At 50.1% G+C, this 24,641-nt stretch overlaps 1 protein-coding gene and 1 non-coding gene across 4 annotated transcripts in view; both read left to right on the top strand.

The window, feature by feature from the left end:
* The window catches only part of MED15 (mediator complex subunit 15), an 85,691-nt gene that overhangs the window by 52,619 nt on the left and 8,431 nt on the right, over window positions 1–24,641 (top strand). For 2 of the 3 annotated variants that reach the window (XM_077160314.1, XM_077160315.1), the window contains exons 3-9: window positions 3,001–3,052; window positions 4,746–4,775; window positions 6,227–6,439; window positions 12,127–12,332; window positions 12,707–13,036; window positions 14,177–14,293; window positions 22,334–22,453. In XM_077160314.1, coding sequence (XP_077016429.1) covers window positions 3,001–3,052; window positions 4,746–4,775; window positions 6,227–6,439; window positions 12,127–12,332; window positions 12,707–13,036; window positions 14,177–14,293; window positions 22,334–22,453 — 1,068 coding nt within the window. The remainder of the gene's footprint in view (window positions 1–3,000; window positions 3,053–4,745; window positions 4,776–6,226; window positions 6,440–12,126; window positions 12,333–12,706; window positions 13,037–14,176; window positions 14,294–22,333; window positions 22,454–24,641) is intronic. The other variant, XM_077160316.1, reaches the window with a different exon arrangement.
* LOC143685447 (small nucleolar RNA SNORA40) lies at window positions 7,193–7,326 on the top strand. The gene has a single exon (XR_013176671.1). It is a non-coding gene; the product is annotated as a small nucleolar RNA SNORA40 (small nucleolar RNA).

The raw sequence follows: 24,641 nt of genomic DNA, 5'->3' as shown, positions 1-24,641 counted from the left end.
TCCAGGGTTTCTTTTAGAATGCGTGTGTTCAGACTCCCCTTGTTGTGTACAAAGGTGGCGTAGGGCATGTGGCGTGTGAATGTGGGTGCTTGCCCCCCCCCCAGGTGCCGGGGCTCCCTCCACCCCTCTGGGAAAAGAGCTTCACCGCTGTTGGGCAGTGTGTGCCCAGGTCCAGCAGGCGTTCTTGCTCACCAAAGCCTTTTCTTTAATGTTTTTGTTGTCTGTCCTCTAAAATGGGCGTTCCCATAGGGCCCATTTCATTGGTCGCTGGGATAACTAAATGCATTAATATATGTGCCTCAAAGCTGTGCCTGGCACCTCAGAGTGCTCACGTATCAGCTATCATGGTAATGGTCTGCAGACACCCAACCTTTTATGCCACCTGACACCCAGGTGTTTTTGTTTGTTTTTAAATATTTATATTGACAATCTTCACACACATACAGTCCATACATGGTGACCAGTGAATGGCTCACAGTATCATCACATAGTTGTGTATTCTTCACCATGATCATGTTTAGAACGCTTACATCACACCAGAAAAAGAAATAAAAAGAAAAAACTCATGCATTTTATACCCCTTATCCCTCCCTCTCATTGACCACTAGTATTTCAATCTACACAGCTTATTTTACCCCTTATCCCCCCCTATTATTTATTTATTTTTCTCCATACTTTTTTTACCCATCTGTCCATACCCTGGATAAAAGAAGCATCAGACACAAGGTCACACAGGTCTTTTGTATTTTTTTGTTTTAATAATAATAGTAAACATTTAGTGGGCTAGGAGCATTACATGGTGTTTTAGTTTCCTAGGCTGCTCCAGCAAATGCTGTGAATTGGATTGGATTAAACAATGGGAATTTATTAGCTTACAGTTTTGAGGCCGGGAGAGTGTCCAAATTGAGGCCTCATTAAAGCAGTGCTTTCTTCTGGAAGATGGGCTGCTGGTGATCCTTGGCTCCTTTGCCACATGGCAAGGCGCATGGTGGCAGCTGCTGGTCTCTCCCTTTTCTTCCCGGTGTCTTTGATTTCAGCTCCTCAGTTTCCTGGCTATCTCTTTGAATTTCATTCTCTTCTAAAATAGGCTCCAGTAATAGGATTAAGGTCCTTCCTGCATGAGGTGGGCCACGCTTCAGTTGAAGTAACCTCATCAAAGATCCTATGTGCAGTGGGTTCACACCTACAGGAATGGATTTGCTTTAAGAACATGTTTTCCTGGGGCACATACAGCTTCAAACCTCCATACATGGACAACTTCATTTTTTATTATTTATTTATTTATTTTTAAAAATGTATTCATTAAAAAAATTTAACAGACCAAATAAAACATTAATATATATAATCAGTAATTCACAATATCGTCACTTAGTTGCATTTTCATCATTTCTTAGAACATTTGCATCAATTCAGAAAAAGAAATTAAAAGACAATAGAAAAAGAAATAAAATGAAAACAGAAAAGAAAAAAAAAAGATTATGCCTACCATACCCCTTACCCCTGGCTTTCGTTGATCACTAGCATTTCAAACTAAATTTATTTTAACCTTTGTTCCCCCTATTATTTATTTTTATTCCATATGTTTTACTCATCTGTTGATAAGGTAGATAAAAGGAGTGTCAGACACAAGGTTTTCACAGTCACAGTCACATTGTGAAAGCTGTATCATTGTACAATCATCTTCAAAAAACATGGCTATTGGAACACAGCTCTTAAAGAAATAGCACTTTTTCAACAGATTCCCTTCAATATTGCAGGCATAAAGGCTGGTCCTGGGCCTTGACAAGAGGTCAGGCATTGGCCTGGCTGTCCCCCAGGTCCTCTCCATTGTGCTTGGCCTTGGCCCATGCCATCAGAACTCCCCATTCCTCACTCCCTCAGGATCCAGCTACAGCCAGGGCCTTTTCAGCCCCTGCACATTGTCACAGTGTCCCTCCTACCGGAAATTGGAGGGGGGTGTCGGGAATAGTATTGACAAAAGCTGCGCCTGCCCCCTCTGCCTGTGTTGTCATGGACTTCTCTCTCTTGGGCCTTTCCCCTCTCACGCACTCTCTGCTAATCAGTGGTGTTTGGGTTTTAGTTCCCCTTCCACTTGAGGCTTTCCCCCAGTAGTAGTCCTTGTTTGCCCTGGGTTCCCAGGATGTGTGCCCCAGATGGTGCTACCATGGTGCTGCTGTGGGACTCTCATTCAATAATGCTGTTTGTCCATCTGCTCTCTAGTGGACAGACTCCACAACTTAGAGGGGAAGTCTTGCAAGCAAGGCAGAGAATGAAGGCTTTTTTCCTGTTCAGAGCTGCCTTGCCGGAAGGAAGGGTGTTTCACAGGCACAGGGAAGAGGGTGCAGTGTCTCTGAAGTGAGGTCTTGGCTCAGACAGGCAGACTGACCCAGAACACCCAGCAATGAGTGTCTGGGTGTGAGGAGGACAGTCTGGGGAGCTCTGGGCCCCTAGCAGCCTGGACCAGGAAGGGGCCTCAGCAAGAGGGCCTTCCCTGTACCCTGGAGTGGCGCTGCCCAGGAGGCTCAGATGAGCACACACCCCAGCAAAGACAGTCCAGACTTGCATGTAAATGCGATGCCAGCCATGAAAGAATAACAGGCTGGGTACGAAAAGTGAGAGTACTTGGATACAAATGGTGCAACGACAAGTACAGCCACCCTCATCCACGTCTGATGAGCCCATGACCTCCGGCCCTGCCCCTTCAAGGTCTGGCTGGCCCCTCTGGTAAGGGGGGGTTGCTTCAGGCCTCAGAGTGGAAGGAGCAGCAGCAACATTCCTTTGTTTCTTGCTGCCTTTTCTCAGCCGGCCCAGCTGAGCACTGACTCCCTGTGAGAGCTGGAGTGCAGGGAAGGCCGCCCTGGGCACAGTGTTGCCATGAAATGAGCTGGCTCCAGGCCAGCAGCCCTGCAGGAAGCACCCTCAGCTGGGCAGGGCGGGAGAGATCGTCACATGGCTCACTGCCTCCTTTGGGATTGAAATGCTTCCTGTTCTCATTTTTAGGATGAATACCTCTCTCTCGTGGCCAGGCTCATTATCCATTTTCGAGACATCCGTAAGTAAACATTCTCACTTCTGAGCTGTGATCAGCGCTGCAACAGGAGCTGGCCGGGTCACTGCTGTGGTGGAGGCCCTCTGCTGCATGCTGTGTCCAACGCCAGTACTCATGCCTGTTTTCCGGAAAGTTGTCCGTTGCATCGCATTTGATCCCTCATTCCCGTCCTCCCAAAGCCTCAGCCTCAGAACTGCTGGCTTGGACTTTATGAAAAAGTTGCCCTCCAAGTGGTCTAAACTGGGCTGCTCTTTTGTCTTGTCTATTTAATCTCCTTTTTTTAAAGGACTGCTACTTTTTACCTCTGGGCAGTTCTTAAATAAGTAATGTTTGTAGAACGAAACATTCCTCTCCTCGTGGTTGATTTTATTGACCATGAAGTCCTGACCTAAACGTGCGTCTGGCAGGCTGAGAACTGCTGAGATGGGCTTGCTAAATCCCTGCCTCTGGCTTTCTGTTCTGGAGGGAGGCTGGGGCCTAGCCATGCTCCTCCCGCTCTGGCTTGGAGGCCCTCTCCTCGGTTCTAGCAGACTTCTCAGCAGCAAGCGTATCGTGGTGTCCTGGAGTCTGGAGGGTCTTGGGGTCTTCGTGTGTTACGGATCAGCATGTAGCCAACAAGTAGACACTTAGCATGCCTGGGAGCTGCATTCCCTTGCCCCCAAGAGGAAGCCTGGGATGGCAGATGCCCCATGGTCTGAGCCTCCAGTACCTCCCTCCAGCCCACAACTAGGAACCCGCAGAGACTGGCGTCCTGTCGAGTCCTTAGCTGCTCCCCAAAGCTCAGCCTTAGTCGGGACATTGGTTGTGAAGGCTGTGACAGCTTTAGTTCTAGTACCCTGTGATCAAGGGAACCATGGGTAACTTCCAAGTCACTGTGTGCCATTTGGTTTTGCTTTCCACAATAATTTTTTACCAGAATAGCCAGCAAGGTATATTTCCCTTGATGTCACTTTCTTTGTAGAGTTTGGAAAGGTCCAAACCTTGTAGACAGAGGGGGAGCTAGGAGTCTGGAGAATGAGAGCCCAGATGCTTGCGTCCCAGTTAGTCCTGGCCAGGACTCAAGCCATACTGCTTGTCTGTTGACAAGGTGGCCGTGACTTACCAGCCGAGGGCAGGGGGTGATGTGGAAGGCCTGTTGGTGTGGCAGCTAGTGGCAGACCTGGCTGTGACCAGCTTTGGACGAGTACTTTCTGAGCCTCGGTTTCTTCATCCAGAAAATGGAAGCACCACCTCACAGAGTGATACTCAGCACCATTCTGGGCCCATCTGGAGTCCTGCCCTCCTGGGCTGCGACCTCAGGGAGGGGGGACGGAGGGAAGGAAAGCTGGGGTAGACTCAGAAGGCTTCCTCCAGTAGGCCTCAGCCTTGGAGGGTGCTTCTCTCAGGCCCCAGATTGTCCCTGCAGCAGTTCTGTGCCCTCCCCCCACCCCCAGGTACCCTTGTGATTTCACCGTGGCTGGGAGCAAATGCTCCTCTGCTCCTGCACCCTCCCACCCCACTCCCGAGTTTGCCAGAAACACTGGGAGCTCCTCATGGGTCACAGCTTTGCAGCTTGTGGTGTATCTTGTCTGGCTTCTAGGCAGGCCCAGCACCCTTTTAGCAAACGCCTACAAAAGTGACTCACTCATGGGAATACATGGTTATATAATATCTTGTTGACTGCTTTCTTTTCTTTTCTTTTCTGTTTTTTTAATAGATAACAAGAAATCTCAAGCTTCCGTCAGCGGTGAGTCTTTCTTTGGAATTAAAGCTTTTCCCAACATTATTTTCTGGGCAGCAGGAATAAGGCAGTGGGTGCTTTGTGTGCCAGGGCTCCACCTGTGAAGAGAAGAGGGCGTTTGCAGAAGGGAGCTTGCTGGCAGGAGTGCCCGGCTGACTGTGAGCGTGCCCGGCCTCCTCCGTCCCCCTCCGTCCCCCTCCATCCGTAGCCTGCCTGCCAGGGTTGGGATCAGGCCCACCCTGCTTCGGGAAAACGCTGTCTGCCTTTACCCAGCAAAAAGAGCACAAGCGCTTAGACTGGTTAAGACGTCATCTGGAATGGTGTGCTCTCTGGGGGGGAGCTAGTATGTTCAGTCTGATAATCTCCAGTAGTAGCATTCTGAGATACGAAGTTTCTTCCTTAATTATTTTAGGAAGTCTTTTTTTTTAATTTCAAGGTTGTATCAAACAAGGGAACCACTGTTAATCCAGCTGTGGCCTCTGCCAGCTAAGATGCGAATGAAAGGGTTTACAGTCTAAAATGGCAGCCTAAGTCCTACCCGTCAGGAGGGCCGAGCCTAGCACTGTGGCCTGGAAGCCCTGTCCCCCCGTGGGCAGGGTGTTGCAGCCATGCAGCCACCCCAGGGCCCTTCCGCAGTAGGGGCCTCGGCCTCAACGCAGCCGATTTTTGGCCATTCTGAGCAGCAGGGGCTGGGCTGGGCTCCCTGGTGTTGGAGTATGGGCTCCTTGGGCTCCTCGGTTCGGTGGCGGGGTGGTCCTGCTGATCTGGGCCTGTCCACAGGGAGCTGTGGCCCTGAGTCCCCACTAGCTTTTGGTGAGAGCATCAGGTTCCTTGTCCTTGATCACCGTGTTGCTCACTGAGGGCCCCACTGATGTGGCAGCTGGTGGGGCCCACCTTGTCGCTGTGCCCTGCAGAGCCCTCCCAGGCTGTAGGCTCACATGCAGGGGCTCCAGTGTGCCCTCGCTTGTCCTTGAGGGCTGGTCCTGAAGGCAGAAGTCTGTCCTGAACTACTGCTGAGGAGGAGCCCCACCTATACTTAGCAGCCCAGGTGGGGTTTCTGGCCTCACCCACCCAGCCCTAGTGTGGACACAGATTTATTTCTCTTTTTTTTTCCGGCCATATTTCTGTCTGCTGTGCAAAGCCCAGTGGACTTTCTAGAGTTAAGTCTTTGAATTCCCAGCTGTATGCTCCCTCAGTAGGAGGAGAGTCCAGCCCAGGACACTCCTGCCCCCCAGGCCTCAGCCATCCCCACTGGGCTGCTGGGAGGGAAGGGGTCACTTCCCTCAACATAAGGATCCTGACCCAGGGACAGGCACATCTGGAACTGGGTGGGTATAGCTCCCAGCACCTGGGGGCTCTCCCTGAGGAGGCCTGTGAGGGGTGGAGCCCGCGGGTGGGAGAGCCTTGCTCAGCTTGGTGGGCACCTTTCTGAGGCTCTGTACCCCTTGTTTCTGCAGATCCCATGAATGCCCTCCAGACCCTAACGGGTGGGCCCCCCACGGGAGCAGCCGGCATCGGCATGGCTTCTCGGGGCCCAGGCCAGTCTCTGGGTGGAATGGGCGGCCTCAGCGCCATGGGCCAGCCGATGCCCCTTTCTGGGCAGCCACCCCCTGGAACCTCTGGCATGGCCCCTCATGGCATGGCGGTTGTGTCCACGGCAGCCCCACAGAGTAAGTACCCTGCTTCCAAGAGGACTTGCCATTTGTGCAGCACATTCCATTCCTTTGCTGACACTGAGGACACAGTGTCCTTTGCTGGACACTGGGGTCCAGATAGCTCAGTCTTTATTGTGTATAGACAGTAGATGCTCTGGGTCTTCTCTGAGCTATCAGAATGGATAAGTGACACTGAGGCTCTTCTCTTCCTTCTCGGCAGAGAGACTGCATGGGAGGTGGCGGTGGCCTGGGTCCCTGTCATTAAACAGAAGCAATTATGGTGTTCAGGGTTTCCAGCCTGAAGCAGGGCTGCGGCCAGGGCCCCAGGGCTACTTGTCTGTCCCTCGTCTTGGGAGCTGGCCCTTCAGGTGCTGTCTTTGCCCTCTCCCCCCATCACTCCTGCATTGTGGCTTGCAGCCAGGGCTCTGTCAAACTTCCTGGCCTTGTCCCACTTCCCTGCAGGAGCCAGCCCTTGTCTCCCCACTCATACAGAGGCTGGAGAGGCTGCGGTGCTGGGGCACAGTGGGTCACAGCTTCTCCAGGGGAAAAGAGCCTTCACCTTCCTCTCCCTGGGGCTCGGCTTCATGTCCTTTGAGGCTCATAAATGTCTGTCGAGTACTTTGAATGGGCCGTGCACTCTGCAAAGTGCTTCAGTGATTTTTTTTTCCAATTTTTATAACTTTTGATTTTTGAAATAGTTTAGGACTCAGAAAGTTGCAGAATAGCACCTGGAGTTCCCACATATTCTTTACGCAGCTTCTGGTGGGGGGAAACTGTTAAAAATTCAGGCATTGTTTAATTTGTGAACAAAAACTCATAGACAGGTACAAAAAATAAATCCATTTTTGCAACCCAGAACTCATTATTCAATATGAGTTTTGGTACAGATAAGAAGGGACGTACATGATGCCTAGGACAGCTTAAGGTTTGGTGGTAACAGTAAAGGTTAGCTGCAGGTCTGCAGAATAATCAAAAAACACTAGGTCATAAGGGAAATTGTAGTTATGTTAGTTTTCCATTCTAATAAAACATTTAAATAAAAAAAAACATTCAGGCAGAGACCTTATTCAGACTTAGCAGTTTTTGCCTGCATTTTTATGTGCATGCAGTGTTCTGTGAAACTATCACCTGTAAAACTGAGTAACCATCACCACAGTCAGCCTGTGGAACTGTCCATCCCCCCAAAGGAATTTGTATATTACCCCTTAATAATCCCATCTTCCCCTAACTCTAACTCTTGGCAACTGCAGATCTGTTCTCCATCTCTATAATTTGTCTCTTGGACTGTAATGTAATAGACTCAGTCTCAGACTTTCTGAGACTGGCTTTTTTATTTTTATTATCTCACCACAATGCCCCTGGGATGCAGCCCAGTTGTATCAGTAGTTCTTTTCTGTTCACTTCAGAGTAGTCTCTGTGGTCTGAGTGGACCCCAGTTTGCTGGTCCACTCCCCCTTGAAGGACATTTGGGTTGTTTCCACACTGGGTTAGTACAAATAAAGCTGCTATGACCATTAGTGTGAAAGGTTTTGTGTGTTCAGTATATTTTCATAGTGTTCACCTCACAGTAACCCCATCCAGAGGGCAGTGTCGCCAGCTCAGCCTGAACACAGCCAGGCCCAGTGGAGCTGGAATCGAAACCGGGCCGCTGAACCCATGCACCCCCACGTCCCCTAGCCAGTGTCGGCATGTGAGTGCTTCCAGTGTGAGCACCATTTCACTCCTTTGGAGGTCACGGTGTCCTTGCCCCCCCCCCACTCCTGCTCTGGAACCTTCCTCCATCAGCAGCTACCCCTTCTTCCTCATACCTTCATTCTTTTGTGGACTTCTCGTCATCTGACTCTTAGCACGTTCCAGTCTCCTCCATCCTAAAGTTTTTGCTCACAGGCTCCAGTCTTCTCTCTCAGCATACAGACACGTCTGAAATACACACCAGGTGCAAGAGGAGTACCTGCTTTTGACGTTATCCTCTGCATATTGGCTGAATTTCTTTTTGTCACAAACTCATATTTTATGAGAAATAGCTTAAAAATGTTTGAGTTTAGAATGCTCACACGATTTGCCTTGTCAGGCTCTATATCTCAAAGAGATTATTTGCCAGACGTTGAGTGGTGAGTCTTCGGTATCATGCCCACACCCTCTGCCATCTGACCTTGGCCCACATCCTGTTTTCAGCTTCAAGGGGAGCTGGTCTACTGGGTGGCACTAATTGAAAGTTGAAATTCATTCTGTACTTTCACACCTGCTTCCTCTGTTAGAGACCCTCCTTCCTTCTGACCTCTTGCCTCCTTGATCTACGTGAAATACTTGTTGTCACTCGGTTGGTACATGTTGTCCCTTCCTGAAACCTTCTCCAATGCTTCATGTCTTAACCCAGCACCAGCAGGAGGGCAGGGCCTGTGTCAGGGTTTCCAAAGGGCGGTCCCCCTGGGTTGGTCATATTCAGTGTTGGAACTACTCACTAGATAGGGCTGGTGGCTGGCGGCTGGGTTTAGAAGCAAGGCTGACTTCTCGTTGTCTGTTTTGGTTCCTTAATGAGTATCCTGTGTTTGGAAAGCCTACTACAAAAAATAGTTTCTCCTTCCCACTGTTTGGCAGCCCTCCCTCTTCCTGCTGGATAACTGGGTCCTGGTTAGGGTGCACTTCAGGATTGCTGGGCCTGCAGGGGGTGGGCGCACGCTGTGACCCACTGAGCTTCGGCTGGCACTAAGAGGCAGGAGTCTGGGACTTGATGCTTCTGTCCAGCCTGGTCTGTGCCGGGGCAGGTGGTGTCCCCTGGCTCCCCTAGAATCAGGTGCAGCTTGAGGAAAATGTTCCCAGTTTTGGTCCACAGGAGTCACACACCGTAAGATCAGGCAGTCAGCACATGATCAAAAATCACTAGGCTGGAAAGAAAGCAAAGACATGTGAGGGGAACAGAAATGATGAACAAGTGTGGTCATGCTTGGAGACCACCCACAGGAATTGTCAGGCTCAGAGCATAGGCTCAGCACATGGAAGGAGATGAAGGATGGAATCCAAAAATGAACAAACTATGGGTGCTCTCAGGAGTGATTGAGCAACTTGTAGAATGAACCAAAGGAACTTGTAGAAGTGAAAAAATATAGTTATTGGAACAAGAAATTGTGGATAAGTAAGCAGCAGATTAGATGCAGCTGAAGAAAGGATTTATGAGCTAGAAGCTAGCAGTTAACACTGAAGACACTAAAGAATTGTAGCACAGAGGAGCAGTGGCGTCGAGAAGATTGTGTAATGCTGTCTGAGCATGGAGAATCTAACTGCCAGCCCGATTGTGTGCCAGCAAAACTCTCAAGAACTAGAGGGGAGCAAGGATGTTTTTACATAAGCAAAACCTGGTACCTTGACTATAAGGATTTTGAAAGGCTGTGTTCTTTTATTTGCTCACCATTTCCTCCTGCTGCTCAGATCATCCTTCTAAGTGCAAGGTATGAAATGAAAGAAGAAACATTGACAGATAAGATAGTGAATACATGTGTAAATCTGAACAAGTGATTCAGCCAGGGGTGATATTGTACTCCAGGGGACACTTAACAGTGTGTAGAAACATTTGGGGGTGTCGCAGCTGTGGGAGTGCTACTGGCACCTGGCGGGCGAAGACCAGGGGTGCTCCTGGATATGTACGGGACAGGGTCCCACCACACAGAATTACCTGGCCCTAAGTATCAGTAGTACCGAGTTGAGAAACCTTGTTGTAAACAGAAGTGACCTCTGTAAAGTGATAATGCTCAAAGCTGACTTCATCCTGACATGCCACATGATAAGCACAATTTCCAGTTTTACCTTGGATTAATTTTTCCTCGTCTCTTTTCTTATGATGAGGAAACTAAAGCACAGAGGAGTGAGAGTCAGGATTCGAGTGTAGGCAGTTTAGCTCAGACCTAGTGGTTGTTTTGTCCCACCTCTTAGCATAGCGTTTGCAGGAAGAGAATGGAAGTGGGAGGGCTTTCATTCCAACAAAAATGAAACTTAAAAAGGAGAGGAAAAAAAAGACTTAGAAAAGAGGAGACAAATAGAAATAAATTGAAAAATATGAGTCATCACAATCAATATGAATGCACTAAACTTTCCAGCTAAAAGACAGGAATTGTGAGATTTAATGTAAATGAAAGATAATATAGCTGTATAGTCCTTATAAGAAACATCACTATAAAATTCAAAAAACTTTGAAAACAAAAAATAAACAAAGATATTGGGCAGTTACCTCTCTCATTTATAGTTAAGCAGACAAAAAAAGTGGTTAAGTTACAGAAGATTTGAGTAGCATAATGAACAAGCTTGGTAATGAAGGTGGATAGAACAAATACATTTCAAAATAAACCATAAAGCAAATCGTAACATAAAAGTACTCTCATGCTGATAATGTTTTCTGACTGTAAAACAGTTGGGGTTAGAAGTTAAGTAAAACTCGTTTGATGTATGAGAATGGCAAAAATAAAGCAGTGACAATCTGAATGCTGGGGAGGGTGTGGCTGAGAAATTACATGTGCCCCTCCTGACGGCCTCACACCTGCCCTCCTGGGCATTCCTCCAGAGGAATAGAGACCTGGGTACACACAGAAACCTGTGCACAAATTTATTCCTAACAGCCCCAAACCGGGATCCCCCCAGTTGCTTTTCCACAGGTGAGCAGCTAAATAATCTAGAGCGCCCCAGAACCTCAGAGCCTGCCTCGGCAGCAAAAAGGAACCACGCATTTGTAGGCACAGTCCAGATGGATCTCCAGAGAATAGTCCCAGGCAAAAGCAGCTCATCCCTAAAGTTGTACTGTCTGGCTCCAATTTGGTAACATCAAGACTTCAGGAAGGAGAAACACATGAGTGGTTGCTGCAGGCAGATGGCTGCCCAAGGGCCCTGGGGAGCAGAGATGCTCAGTAGCTGGACGATGGTGGGCACAGGGACCTACTCGGGTGATAAAATCGTGTAGAATCTAAAACACTGCCACATGCACGCACATGTCCTGTCCTGTGTGCCATCACTGTAGTTTTACATGAATGTTACCATTAGGGGAAACTGAGCAAAGTGTTCAAAGGATCCCTGTGTCTGTCTCTGTTGTCTCGTTTGTTCTTACAATAGCTTTATTAAGACGTCATCCACATACCAGGCAGTTCATATATTTAAGTGTCAGGCACTTATCACCACAGTTAATTTTAGAACATTTTCATTGCCCCAAAAAGAAATCCTGCTACATAAAAACTTGTACACAGATGTTCACAGCAGCCAAGAATTGGAAATAACCTAACTGTCCAAATGGATAGATTACAGTGTATCCATACGGTGGGACATTAGCTGGCAATAGAAAGGAATAGAAAGGTTCCGATATATCCCCCATGTGAGCAAGCTTTGAAAACATACAGTGACGCCTGCTTTTAAGAATAACCAGAATAGGCAGAACTCTGGAGATAGAAAGCAGGTTAGTGATTGCTCAGGGTGGGGCCTCTTGTCCATCTGGAAGACATGGTTGGCCCTTTGCTTTCCTCCCTGGTCATGTTAGGGAGAGCCATGATGGTAAGTTCCATAATCGGAGCAAATGCCGGCATATCTGTGTCTGTAGTAGATCGTAGCTGGCAGCAGTCCAGGGACATACTCCTGCCTGCAAGGCATCGGGGCCTCTGCTGCCGGCCACCACCCTGCGTGGCCCTTGGTGTGGAGGGACCGGGCGCTGATGCCTGGCCTGTCTCCAGCCCAGCTGCAGCTCCAGCAGGTGGCGCTGCAGCAGCAGCAGCAGCAGTTCCAGCAACAGCAGCAGGTGGCGCTGCAGCAGCAGCAGCAGTTCCAGCAGCAGCAGCAGGTGGCGCTGCAGCAGCAGCAACAGCAGCAGTTCCAGCAGCAACAGCAGCTCCAGCAGCAGCAGCAGCACCTGATTAAATTGCATCAAAGCCAGCAACAGGTACTGGGTTTTCTGTGTTTGCCCTTCCTCCTAGGGTGTCCAAGTCCTGCATGGGTGGCAGCTATTCTTTATCACCTCTTACCTAACTTTCTAGGTATTTCCCTTTAGCCTTCTTTTGTCCTCAGGGACCTGGAGGTGGACCAGGGCACAGGTGCACATTTTGTGTATCCTTAGGATAGCTGGCATCAGCCTCGGGTGCCCAGACCCTTCTGTGCCAGCCAGGGCCCCCCTTCTCATATGAACAGTCTGACCAGGCAGGCTTCCTCGAAGACCATGACAGTGCCCACCTAGGCTTCCTGAGTGCTGGCCAGGGGAGCCTGTGGTTTCCCAGGTTCCGATAGATGGTGACTGCATGCTATTTGTTCTATCCCTAGATACAGCAGCAGCAACAGCAGTTGCAGCGGATGGCACAGCTGCAGCTGCAGCAGCAGCAGCAGCAGCAGCAGGCTTTGCAGGCCCAGCCACCACTCCAGCAGCCACCAATGCAGCAGCCACAGCCTCCCCCCTCACAGGCCCTGCCCCAGCAGCTACAGCAACTGCATCACCCGCCGCACCATGCACCACCGCCACCACAGCCCCAGCAGCCGCCGGGCGCCCAAAACCAGCCATCACAGCTCCCTCCCCAGTCCCAGCCCCAGCCTTTGGTATCGCAGGCACCAGCCCTGGCTGGACAGATTCTGTACCCACAGCAACAGCTGAAGCTTGTGAGTACCCATGGTGTTCCCTGCCAACAGCTGGGTCAGGTGCTCCTCTTTCCAGCATGGTGTTGGAGCACCTTGCCTGCACTGCCTCCGAGGCCAGTTCCCCTGCATGGACTCAGGGAGAGCACATGCACTCTTGCACAGGTGGCACTCACTGCTTCTGGGGGGAGCAGTTTGCTTTCCAAGCAGCATAGATGTTGTTTGTGGTGGCCATATGCACTTCATGATTTGGGGTGATTATGTTAACAAGCCATGCCTACTTTTACTTTAAGGGAGCACATACCAGCCCCATTAGGTTTTCACACAGATGTGCTAATTGCTCAGAGTTTTGTCCTGAGCAAAGAAAGGCCTTTAGCCCTGTACTTACTATATTTTTGAGGGGGATAGTCATATAAAATGTTGTATACCATCTTGTTATGCCTCTCTGTACAAAACAAATCCAATTGGTGACGTTGGCGTGAAAGACAGAGCGTACAGCTACTGAGACAGGGTTAGCTGGGCCAAGGGCCTGTTGAAGTTTTCCCAGCCCCCTTCCTTGGTCTCCGTGGCCTTATCTAGTTTTAATTCACTGAGCTGTGAGCTGCCCACTGCCCGGCCCTGGGACTGCCGGGACCCATCTGTGTGCTCCTCAGTGGGCAGTATTCTGTTGGAATTGGGTTTAGTGGTCTGGAGGCATCTAAGGGGAGACCCACCTCTTGAGATTTGACCCAGGCCTGACTTGCCCCTTTGGAAGCTTCTCCACCAGTGGTCTACCTTTGCCTAGTACTTTTCCTCCCTGGCTCCATGCCTGGCTCACCTTTCCTGCTGTTCCCACTTCTACCTGGTCTACCCTGGAGACTCCCTCCAGCTGCCCCGGGCTTCACGCATGACCTGGTAGACCGTTGGGGTGCTTGTCCCAGAAGACGAGGACTGGGTCTTGGCTGTGGTGGTAGCCAATGGTGATGGGGTCTGGCCGATGACATGGGAGGCAGCCCTGCTCCCCCAGCCTGGGAGATGGGTTGGGCAGTGCTATGAGATGGGGGCCGTCTGGGACACTGCCGAGCCTGTGGAGTGAGAAGAGGACAGTGAGACAATGTCAGGAAATCCCATCCCCAGCCCGAAGTGTGGGTGGTGCCCACTGAAGCCCTCTCTTCCTCTCTGCAGGTCCGCGCCCCAATGGTGGTGCAGCAGCCTCAGGGCCAGCCAGGGCAGCCACAGGGCCAGCCGCAGACCACTGTGCAGCCGCCTCAGGCCGCCCAGATGGTGGCCTCTGGGGTCCAGGTAAGGGCCTCAGAAGTGCTCTCCACTGGCTCGTAGGGGTGGGTTTCAGGTGACCCTGTGATGGGAGCCCAGGTTGGGTTGAGAGCTAAGTTGGAAGAGCACAGGGCTTCTCTTCCCTCTGTGCCCTGTGGGGCAGGTGCTCCTGAGAGCTGATTCTGTGGTCCTTGGAGAGGCCGCACGGCCTGGCTGTGGTCTGGAACCACACAAGTGCCTGGTGCACAGGATGTCACCTTCCGTTTGCTGGTCAGTGTGGTCTGGGAGCACACCTTCACAGGGGCTGCTGCACGTCTTCCTCGCCTCAGCTCCCACCCCAGTGTCTGAGGGCAGGGCTGCCTGGAGGTTGAGAGTAGCTCTCTAGAAACTAGGAAAAGGATCAGAGAATTGAGCCTGGGTCTCCTGAAAGCAACCTGAATCTTGGGTAGGAAGCAGGAGTGGCACACTGTCTCCATCTCCCTTTAGCTGGTCGCCTCCCTTCCCTCTCGGCTCCAGCTGGTGCCTGCCATGCGTGCCAGATCCTTGGGCAGGTTCAGCTGACTGTGGACACCCTCTGCAGACTGGGTGCAGACAGGACAGAGCAGGATCTCCTTGTCTGGCCTTTCTCGTACAGAAGCTGTATCTTCGTTCACATCCCCTTGGATAGGAAGGTAGGAGACCCACACAGGCCGGGCCTCCGTCCTTCCTATCTCACAGGCAGTGGTGGAAACACTGTAGCCCTCGTTTGGAAGCTGGAGGTGATTTGAGAGACAGACTGTTTCTAGGTCTCTGCTGTGTTGGGCGTGGTGAACATGTGTCCCCGTACACTTCTGGGGTAGGGGTTGGCGCTGCCCCTCATCCCCCAGGGATGTATGTCCTGCAGTGTGCGGGCTCTTGCTCTCAGCTCTTCGTCCTGGGCAGCTGGCTGAGGAAGTGTGTACTAAGGGGTCTGAGTGTGGGGTTTGGCTGAGCTGGCCCAGCGGCCGTAGGACCAAGTTACTGGGCCCAGGGCCCTCGGCCACCAGCTGTGGAGCTACCATAGAGGCCCGCAGGGAAAGTGGGAGGCTTCCCTTGTGGCAAGAGAGTGGAGGGCTCAGTCTGCAAGCCGGTCTGGTCCAGCAATGGCTGGTGTGTTGCCACCTCCCTCCTGGAGCATCGATCCCAGCCAGGGTGGGGAAGTGTGACAGGCACCGTGTGGTGGAGGGAGCGTCTGGACTCGGGGGGCTGGCAGCAGTGTTCCGTAAGTGGACCGGAATGCCAGCGGCGCATTTGTGTTGTGCTCTCAGCTTGGACGTGGCATTCAGCCATATGTGCCTCTTCCCTGGTCGCGTGTCGCTCAGCTTAATGGAGGGTGGCCAGCCCGTCCTCGCAGTGGTGGCAGCAGCAGAGTCCCAAGGTGCGCGGCCTGGTGGCTCAGGTGCCCAAGGAGAGGGTCTTTGGTCCTCAGCCTGCCTTTGAAATCTGGGCTGAAACGAGACTGTGGATACTCAGATGCGAGCATCTTTAAAGTGCATGGTATGGTAGCTGTAGAGTGCTGGAAAGGTGAGAGACGTGTAAGTAAGAGCAGTGTTCCTGCACAGAAATGTTCTGGTGTCCTTTCCTTCTGCTTCCCTTCCATTCTGTGCGTGGACTTTGCCATGCAGCCTTTTTCATATTGGCATTATGGTAGAAGTGAAGTGTTCCTGTGTGGTTAGAAGCTTGGTAACAGGTGTTGTGAACGGCTGGCACTATTCCTCTTATGGATGGGCGCACCATCCTTAGTTACTGTCATTCTAGGTTCCTCAGGTTATTCCTAGTTCTTGCTGTCGCAGGTGGTGCTGGGATGCACATCCTGATGCCTGAGGGAGTTTCGGATTGTTCTCTGCAGTTCCCAGAAGCCAGTTACTAGGAGCTGGGCCACCCACGAGCCTCACTGGCATTCGTTCAGCCAGGAGCTTGGAGGTGCAGAGCAGGCCGTCCCACATTGTATTTCCACACTGCCGACGGGACTCAGCTGCTGCATGCAGCGGTTTGGGGTGGCCCCTGTGAACTGCCGTGGGCTTCAGGAAGGAAATGCCGGTTTTGGGGGATCCCAAACAGACAGCACCTCCCACCTTGTCTTTCAGGAAGGTTGATGGCCGCCATCTCAGAGCAGAAAGGAAGGGCCCCACAAGCCCTCCTCTGGCCTTTTTCCCTCTTTCACTTTGGCAGCTTTGGGACATCTCAGTGCCCCAGCGAAGTCGGCCAGCCGTGGTGTGCGCGTGTGCGCCTCTCTTCTGGGGTAGCTCAGGGAGCTGAGCAAGGCAACGCCCACCGGGGCTGGCAGGAGAGCAGCACCAGCTCCCCTCCTTCCAGCCTTCCCCTTTGGTCACACCCCCAGAAGACCCCCAAGGAGTGGGCCTCACTTCCTACAGGCCCTGCACTGCTGCTTTTCTGTTTGTTTGTTTTTTTTTTTTTTTTGGCAGTTCCCTCCAGCCTCTCCATTACATCTTGACTAACAAGATGATATCTACTTGATGCATAAGAATAACCTCCAGGATAACCTCTCGACTCTGTTTGGAATCTCTCAGCCATTGACACTTTGTCTCAGTTCCCTCTTCCCCCTTTTGGTTGAGAAGGTTTTCTCAATCCCTTGATGCTAAGTCTCAGCTCATTCTAGGGTTTTCGCTGCTGCTTTTCTAACCTTCTTTTCTCTTAGTGTCTGTGGTCTTGGCTATATAGAAACGTCACAACTTACAGAGAATTGTGACTAAAGGCAGGCTTCCCTCAGGGCCCCTGCAAGCGTCGTTGTGGTGGCAGTACTCCCTCCTTTCTCGCGTGGGCCTGCAAGGCTGGGGGCTGGCGTGGGTTGGCGTGGGTTGGCGTGGGTCGAGAATCGTGAGGGAGCCTTCCCCAAGAACCAGTTACCCTTTAGCTGCCTGGCCGCCAACCCCGTCCCTGTCCCTGTCCCTGCTGTGTTTTCAACAAGAAAATGAACTTTCCTTGCCTGGATTTCTTGGTGATAAGAAATCAGTCAGTGGAAATTGAATTTAAGTTTTTTGTTCCATATCTCTTTTGTTTTTCCTTCCTGGAAAAAAAGTTTGCGCCTCTACAGGCCTTGCTCCTCCTTACCTCAGGTACTTGAGGTACTCAGAGCACTTCTTTTTTTTTTAATTTAAAAAAATTTTTTTAAATACCAAAAACACCAAATAAACGCAAATATTCGTAACTTTTGATCATTCCGTTCTACATATATAATCAGTAATTCACAATATCATCACATAGTTGCATATTCATTATCATGATCATTTCTTAGACATTTGCATCAATTCAGAAAAAGAAATAATAAGAAAACAGAAAAAAATTCATACATACCATACCCCCACCCCTCCCCCTCACCTGTCACCAACATTTCACTCTAAATTTATCTTAACATTTGTTCCCCCTATTATTCATCTTTATTCCATATGTTTTACTCATCTGTTGACAAGGTAGATAAAAGGAGCATCAGGCACAAGGTTTTTACAATCACACAGTCACATTGTGAAAGCTGTATCATTATACAATCATCTTCAAGAAACATGGCTACTGGAACACAGCTCTACATTTTCAGGCAGTTCCCTCCAGCCTCTCCACTACATCTTTTTTTGTTTTGTTTTTTTTGTTTTTTTTTAATTTTTTTGTTAATCAAATAAAAGAAAAGAAATTAACACAACATTTAGAAATCATTCCATTCTACATATGCACTCAGTAATTCTTAGTATCATCACATAGATGTATGATCATCATTTCTTAGTACATTTGTATCGATTTAGGAAAAGAACTAGCAAAACAGCAGAAAAAGATATAGAATGTTAATATAGAGAAGAGAATTAAAATAATAATACTAATAAAATATATATATATAAAAAGGAAAAAGAAAAAAAACAAAAACAAAAGATACAAACACACACACAAACAAACAAAAAACCATATTTCAGGTGCAGCTTCATTCAGTGTTCCAACCTAGTTACATTACACTTAGGTATTATTGTGCTGTCCATTTTTGAGTTTTTGTATCTAGTCCTGTTGCACAGTCTATTCCTTCAGCTCCAATTACCCATTATCTTACCCTGTTTCTAACTCCTGCTGGTCTCTGTTACCAATGATATATTCCAAGCTGATTCTCGAATGTCGGTTCACATCAGTGGGACCATACAGTATTTGTCCTTTAGTTTTGGGCTAGACTCACTCAGCATAATGTTCTCTAGGTCCATCCATGTTATTACATGCTTCATAAGTTTAGTCTGTCTTAAAGCTGCATAATATTCCATCGTAGGTATACGCCACAGTTTGTTTAGCCACTCGTCTGTTGATGGACATTTTGGCTGTTTCCATCTCTTTGCAATTATAGATAATGCTGCTATAAACACTGGTGTGCAAATGTCCGTCTGTGTCTTTGCCCTTAAGTCCTTTGAGTAGATACCTAGCAGTGGTATTGCTGGGTCGTAATCCATTCTGCCATTCTATGTCTTTTGATTGGGAAATTCAGTCCATTAACTTTTAGTGTTATTACTATTTGGATAATATTTTCCTCTACCATTTTGACTTTTGTATTATATATATCATATCTGATTTTCCTTCTTTCTACACTTTACTCCATACCTCTCTCTTCTGTCTTTTCGTATCTGACTCTAGTGCTCCCTTTAGTATTTCTTGCAGAGCTGGTCTCTTGGTCACAAATTCTCTCAGTGACTTTTTGTCTATAAATGTTTTAATTTCTCCTTCATTTTTGAAGGACAATTTTGCTGGATATAGGAGTCTTGGCTGGCAGTTTTTCTCTTTTAGTAATTTAAATATATCATCCCACTGTCTTCTAGCTTCCATGGTTTCTGCTGAGAAATCTACACATAGTCTTTTTGGGTTTCCCTTGTATGTGACAGATTGTTTTTCTCTTGCTGCTTTCAAGATCCTCTCTTTCTCTTTGACCTCTGACATTCTAACTAGTAAGTGTCTTGGAGAATGCCTATTTGGGTCTAATCTCTTTGGGGTGCGCTGTACTTCTTGGATCTGTAATTTTAGGTCTTTCATAAGAGTTGGGAAATTTTCAGTGATAATTTCTTCCATTAGTTTTTCTCCTCCTTTTCCCTTCTCTTCTCCTTCTGGGACACCCACAACACGTATATTTGTGCGCTTCATATTGTCATTCAGTTCCCTGATTCCCTGCTCAAGTTTTTCCATTCTTTTCCCTATAGTTTCTGTTTCTTTTTGGAATTCAGATGTTCCATCCTCCAGTTCACTAATTGTAGCTTCTGTCTCTTTAGATCTACCATTGTAGGTATCCATTGTTTTTTCCATTTTTTCTTCTTTGTCCTTCACTCCCACAAGTTCTGTGATTTGTTTTTTCAGATTTTCTATTTCTTCTTTTTGTTCAGCCCATGTCTTCTTCATGTCCTCCCTCAATTTATTGATTTGGTTTTTGAAGAGTTTTTCCATTTCTGTTCGTATATTCAGCATTAGTTGTCTCAGCTCCTGTATCTCATTTGAACTATTGGTTTGTTCCTTTGACTGGGCCATATCTTCAATTTTCCTAGCGTCATCCATTAATTTCTGCTGGTGTCTGGGCATTTGATCAGATTTCCCTGGGTGTGGGACCCAGCTGGTTGAAAGGTTTTTCTGTGGAATCTCTGGGCTCTGTTTTTCTTTTCCTGCCCAGTAGGTGGCGCTCGTGGCGGTCGTTTGTCTGCGGGGCAGTCGGCCCGGGAAACCGTGCATGGAGGCGGGGGTCACTGGCCGCGGCTTGGGGGAGTGCCGGTCCTAATTGCCCAGCTGGCCCGAGACGCCAAGCGTGACGGGAGGTCCCCGCTATCCAGTGTTCCCAGTCAGACCGGGGAGCCACATGCGTGGAGGGGACCCCAGTCGCCAGCCGCCCCGGCCAGGAAAACGTGCGCCCCTCGGGTATCTCACCGCAGCGGATTCTCCCTGCCCGTTCAGCCGTTCCAGAATGGGGTACGCTGTCTTTTTGGTCTCTGTCGTGACTCCGGGAGCTGTTTCGTGTTGTTTCTGTTTCTTTAGTTGCTTTTCTGGAGGAGGAACTAAGACCCGCGCGTCTTACTAAGCCGCCATCTTTTCCGGAAGTCCTTCTCTCCACTACATCTTGACTAACAAGGTGATATCTATTTAATGCTTAAGAATAACCTTCAGGATAGCCTCTCGACTCTGTTTGGAATCTCTCAGACATTGACACTTTATTTTGTCTTATTTCACTCTTCCCCCTTTTGGTCCAGAAGATTTTCTCAGTCCCTTGATGCTGAGTCTTAAATCATTCCAGGATTTCTGTCCCATGCTGCCAGGAAGGTCCACACCCCTGGGAGTCATTCCCCATGTAGACAGGGGGAGGGTGGTGAGTTTACTTGTTGTATTGGCTGGAGAGAGAGGCCACATCTGAGCAACAAAAGAGGTTCTCTGGGGGTGACTCTTAGGCCTAACTTTAAGTAGGCTTGACCTATCCTTTGTGGGGTTAAGTTTCATATGAACAAACCCCAAGATTGGGGGCTCAGCCTATGGCTTTGATTGTCCTCACTGTTTGTGAGAATATCAAGAATTCAACTTGGAGAAGTTGATTTTTCCCCCTTTCTCATCATTCCCCGAAGGGGACTTTGCAAATGTGTTTTTATTCACTGTTCAAATCACTCTGGGATTTATCGAGGCATCACTCTGGACAAACCCACAAAATCTCATGTCCTACTCAAGGTTCCATGTACTTATGATGTTCAATTAAGCTGTCTACATAAGTTATATTAGGAAATGCACTAAAGAAGATATAAAGTTTGTACCAAATAAACATTTTTTGCTTTAGTCTCACAATAAGTTGAAATTTTAAAGTATTAATTACCATCTATTTTCATCACCCTGCAGTAATGACATTCCTTTGTTCTTCCTGAGAGCACTTCTTACCTCCAGGCGTTGTTCCTCGTCTGTCGAGCCGCTGCTGCTCTCTAGGGGCTCCCAGCGCGGTGGCCAGCACAGGCCCCAGCCCGGCAGGACTGCCCAGTCCCCAGAGGCTCGCAGTCCAGGGCCCCCAGTCACAGCTTGCGTCCTTGTACAGTCTGCTCGGTTCTCCTGTGCGCCTCATCGCAGAGTGCTGGGCACTGGGCACTGGGCACTGGGTGGGGGCTCCTCAGCACCCAGGGACACCTGGGGAGTGGCTCCCCAGCCCAGGCCCCTTTGGGTACCTGCCCCCTCCCCCTCTGGAGCCCTGTCATTGGCACTCTTCACCACATGGATCCCTCTACACACCAGGCAGCAGCCTCCAGTCTAGACCTGCTGCTTCCCTCGTTCTGTCCTGCTTTCTCTTGGAGCATGGCAGTGCTGCTCAGATCTAGTTTGGCTTGGTCAGCAGCTCTGAGCACGTGCTACCCCTGCGCTCCAGAGACCAGGCCAGGGCGCCCTTCCACCCACACGCCCCAGAGACTGCACGGGTGCCTGTCGGGTTGGCCTGGGGACGTTATGCTTCAGGAAGATGCATTGATGAAGGGGCTATGGAGTTCCTGCACCTGCAGACTCTGAGTGTGTTTAAGAGCAACCCTGACACATCTGTGAAGGTGAGCTTCCACATGAAGGAAGCCACCCTCCGGGCAGGAGTCCCCTGCCTCTCTCCCTACCTTTCCTCCTGTTAGTTGTAAAAGAAAATTACTTCCTTTCTCAATAGAGGCTAGAGCAGTGGTCTACAAGAGGCCTGGGATACATGAGGGATGGGGCAGAAGTTTCCCCAAGACACCCGAGACAGAGATGGGCAGGTCTCTGTGGGGGGTGACGAGACAGATATTGAGTTTAGTGGTGGACGTTTTCTTCTAGTGAGTGTGGGTGGAGGGTGACTACTGAAAGCGTGTATCCCACCAGCCTCATCTCCCAGAAATACCAGCCCTGGCCCTTGAAGTCCAGCAGCTCCTTGGAGTGTCCTTGTTCAGGGTAGCAAGGAGGGTGTGGCCCATGGCAGGTTCTGGGGCAGCATCTGGCCACTCCTGCAGTGCCTGGGGTTTGCATGGGTGGACCCTCAGGCAAGCGGCCCACTGCCTGCCCCATGCACTGCCTTCTGTGTTGCGATGACCTTCTCTGTTGTCTCCAAAGATGATCACCACGGCCGTGGCCCAAGGTGGGATGCAAGTAAGAGCCCGGTTCCCACCCACCACCGCTGCGCCTGCTGTCCCGCCAAACTCCGTCCCTGTGGGCGCACAGCCCACGGCACAGGTATTTACTGTTCAACACGCCCTGCCTGCTCCTCTCTGCCACGCCTCGGGAACGCACGGTAGCGCTTGCCTTCAGGGTGCCAGGCTGAGCCTCTCCCCCTCATAAAGAATAGCCTCTTGAAGGGAGTGAATAAATAGCTGGGGTTCAGTTTTCAGGGTCACATTTTGCTTCGTTGTAACATTTTCATTTTCTGCAGAAATATCTTTTCTAAAACCTTACTGTTTGGGACAGTTAGGCTGCTGTCATTTTCACAGTCAAACGAAACCAGCTATGCTGGCATCTCCCTTTCTTGCTGTATCGTACTGCAGCCATCAGCCGAGGCAAGTTCAGGTCCTCAGTGGCAGCAGCGGCCTTGCACCTGCTCAGTGGCCACTCGGGAAAGCTAGTGACCCTTGTACCGGACAACACAAGTTACAGAACGTCCTGTTGTGGCGTAAAAGTCTCTTTGGCTGATGCTGCTCCAGAGTCGCAGGTGGCCTTTACTCCTGCGCTCATGCACACACGTGCTTATGTGCTCACACACACCCACATACACACGCACACACGCTCACGCACACGTATATAGACTTCTTTGCATGTTACACTTTTCTAGGGACGTGAGTTCCTGGACCCCCACTGTTGTGTGCACTTTGAATTATTCCATGGTGCATTCGTTTGTTTAACAAGTAGTTATCATACTACTAGCGGTGATAAGATTCCATAGTCTTGACACTGCATTTAAGTGAGAGATTTGCTCTGAAACCTCAGATTGTCTAAACAGACTTTAAAAATCAGTTTCTAGTACAAAGGGTTCCATGTGTGGTCTTAGCAGAAAGTGCTTCCTGCCTGCCCACCCTCAGCTGCCACTTGTGCCAGGTACAGCCATCCCAGCTCCAGGAGGTGGGGCCTACGCAGCCCCCACCCCGCGTGGCCCCTGCGTACCTCACGTGACCCACAGGAGAGCAGGTCGTGGTTGTCAAAATAAAATGACAAGGCCCCCCCACCCCCTGCCCCACCCCGGACTGCTCTCCAGGGGTGCCAATGACAGTTTGCCTTCTTTGGCATTGATGCCCCTTTTGGTGGTTATTGGGTTGTGGAGGGAGGAAGCTGCTGGCCCTGCTGGGTTTAAAGGCCTTGAGAAAGGGCTGTCTGGCGTTGCTGAGGCAGCAGGGCGGGCGGGGTGTTCCCCTTCCCGGTGCTCGTGACCTCTGAGAGGGTCTCCCTGGCTGCCCCTCCACAGTCCCGGCCCCTGGCAGTGGCTGTTCGTTCTCGGCAGTGGCCTCACTCAGCATCCATAGGGGTGAGGGGGCAGTTTGGGGAGGACTCCAGGTGTTATCAGGTGTGGGGAATGGCTTGTGCACCAGCATGGAGGACCGGTGTCTACAAAGCCAGTAAGAATCGCAGCACTTCTGAGCAGGCGGCACATGCTGGACCTGGGGTGGGTGCTGTGTGGGTCTCGCAGATTCCCTGGCAGCCTGAGGACACAGGATAACAGGTGCCCTGGATGGGCCCAGCGGGCCACCTGGAGGGCCTTGCTCTCTGTAGACCCGCTCCTTTAAATAAAGCAAGGAGAGTAGGTGGTGGCGGGGGAGATAGGAAGAAATAAGATGGAGCCAAAATAAAGTTAGTGTTTGAAATAAAGGCCACGGAAAATTCTGCTTCCCTGCATTCTGTGGTGTGGGGGTGAGTAACAGAGGCAGTGCTGGAGGTACCCACAGAGCTGCACAGTTTCCAGCCCATCGTCACTAGGGGTGGGGGCCACGTCCCTCAAGGCTCGGGGGTGCATTTAGGACACGTAATGGCATTGACTCCTTGTTCCAGCTGCCAGAAGCTCCCTGGAAGGAGAGACGAGGCAGCACTGCTCAGGCACGACTGTGGCTGTGTTTGTTTTTTTAAAAGCTGAGAGGGGGCCCTGGACACACTTAGTGAAGGGGAAGGGGCCAGCAGAAAGGAGTGCTTGAGTAGAGGGCTGCCTGCTGCCTATAGCTTTGCTCTGCAGCCCTGACCTGACCCATCCCTCCCTGGGGGTCCTGCCTGCACTCCTTGCTCTTCCTCATGGCCGCCCCTGATTGGTCCTGCACTCTCCGGCTTGGTACTTCAGTACTCAGCCTCTACCTGCCCCTGTGAGCTGACCTCCTTGCCTCTGGCAGACCTCTCCACCAGCAGCTGCCCCCACCCCTCCTGCTACGTCCTGATTGCCTGCTGTGGC

This window comes from Tamandua tetradactyla, chromosome 5 (genome assembly GCF_023851605.1).
Source record: "Tamandua tetradactyla isolate mTamTet1 chromosome 5, mTamTet1.pri, whole genome shotgun sequence".
Taxonomy (NCBI): domain Eukaryota; kingdom Metazoa; phylum Chordata; class Mammalia; order Pilosa; family Myrmecophagidae; genus Tamandua; species Tamandua tetradactyla.
Note: the sequence above shows the minus strand (reverse complement) of the source record. Positions and strands in the feature narration are given on the sequence as shown.